General features: G+C 37.2%; 1 protein-coding gene across 1 annotated transcript in view; it reads right to left on the bottom strand.

Moving 5' to 3' along the window:
* Positions 1 to 1,231, bottom strand: part of LOC107596282 (protein strawberry notch homolog 2-like) — a 45,474-nt gene that overhangs the window by 17,361 nt on the left and 26,882 nt on the right. Inside the window, exons 13-15 of the mRNA XM_016286977.1 lie at positions 624 to 721; positions 352 to 434; positions 90 to 268 (exon numbers count right to left, since the gene is read on the bottom strand). Coding sequence (XP_016142463.1) covers positions 90 to 268; positions 352 to 434; positions 624 to 721 — 360 coding nt within the window. The remainder of the gene's footprint in view (positions 1 to 89; positions 269 to 351; positions 435 to 623; positions 722 to 1,231) is intronic.

Below are 1,231 nucleotides of genomic sequence, written 5' to 3' on the forward strand. Positions count from 1 at the left end.
TTCTGCCTAATCACGATTTATCGCCTTTGCGATTTAATTTCGATTAATTGTGCCGCCCTACTATGTTGCATTTAAGACAACCTACCAGCAGGCCCGTTGATGTGGTTCAAGAAAATCACATCGTCATTGTCCTGTAGCGATTCAGGGGAGGAGTTAGAGTCGCTGTCGATCTCATCCGAGTCGGAGTCTGAATCATCGCTGATTTTAATAACCCCGCCCACTTCCACACGGTGCTTTGGAAATTTTGTAGCCCGGCCTCTGGGTTTTCCTTCAGAAAACAAAGAAACGGTTTCAGAAAGACCACAAACACAATAATGCATGATCCTCAAAGGAAAAGCTGATGCGACTCACGTTTCCTCTTGCTTGCGGCGCTTTTCTCTCTTTTAGGTTTCTGTGTTGGGAAGTGTTTCTGAACTAATGAGTGGAAAACCCCCCTACAGGACAAAAACCCACAAATCTCAACCCAGTTCAACTACATTGACTCATAACCACAGATCTATTCATCCTTTCTATATTGACTATTATATAATAGTTGATTCTGATTAGTCTATCTGTGATTTGCTGGAGATTTCAGGCTTTCCTCTTTGAAGAAGACCGTGGGAAATGGACTTTGAGACACTCACTCAGCAGCAGAGACGAATCGGTCCAGGCGTCCGTCGTTCTCATCCAGGACCTCTCGAGTACGAGCCTCTCCAGTGGACTGCAGGCCAATCACAATGCACTGTTTGGAATGACACGGGAGAGAGGCGGAGCCACATTCGGCACAATTAGTGAAACACTTAATACAGGCTTCCCACAATGAATTTAACTTTCCAGTTAGGTGTAATTACATGATTGATTGATTATTTTTACGGCATGTCAGCAGCAAGGCTATCTTCATGGCGAAAACAGAAGACATTTAAGGTTAATACTAGACAAAATATCTAAAATACATTTAGGTGATACTTTTTTTTAAATACTTTTTTTCCTGATAAATATTGCATTTCTCATGTAAAAAATAAATAAATAAAAAAAAGTGTCAGGTTTGCTGTGCTTGTTTGGCCCAAAATTTTGTAATTATATACTGATAAGACCATAAAATGGCAACAACAACAACAATAATTATATATTGAAAAGACTATAAAATAATAATTATTATTATTATTATATTATTTTATAGTCTTAATACATTATTATTATTATTTTATACATTTTCATTATATAAATCACAAAATTATTATTATTATTACTA

The sequence above is a fragment of the Sinocyclocheilus grahami genome, unplaced genomic scaffold (genome assembly GCF_001515645.1).
Source record: "Sinocyclocheilus grahami isolate Dianchi unplaced genomic scaffold, SAMN03320097.WGS_v1.1 scaffold216.1, whole genome shotgun sequence".
Classification (NCBI taxonomy): domain Eukaryota; kingdom Metazoa; phylum Chordata; class Actinopteri; order Cypriniformes; family Cyprinidae; genus Sinocyclocheilus; species Sinocyclocheilus grahami.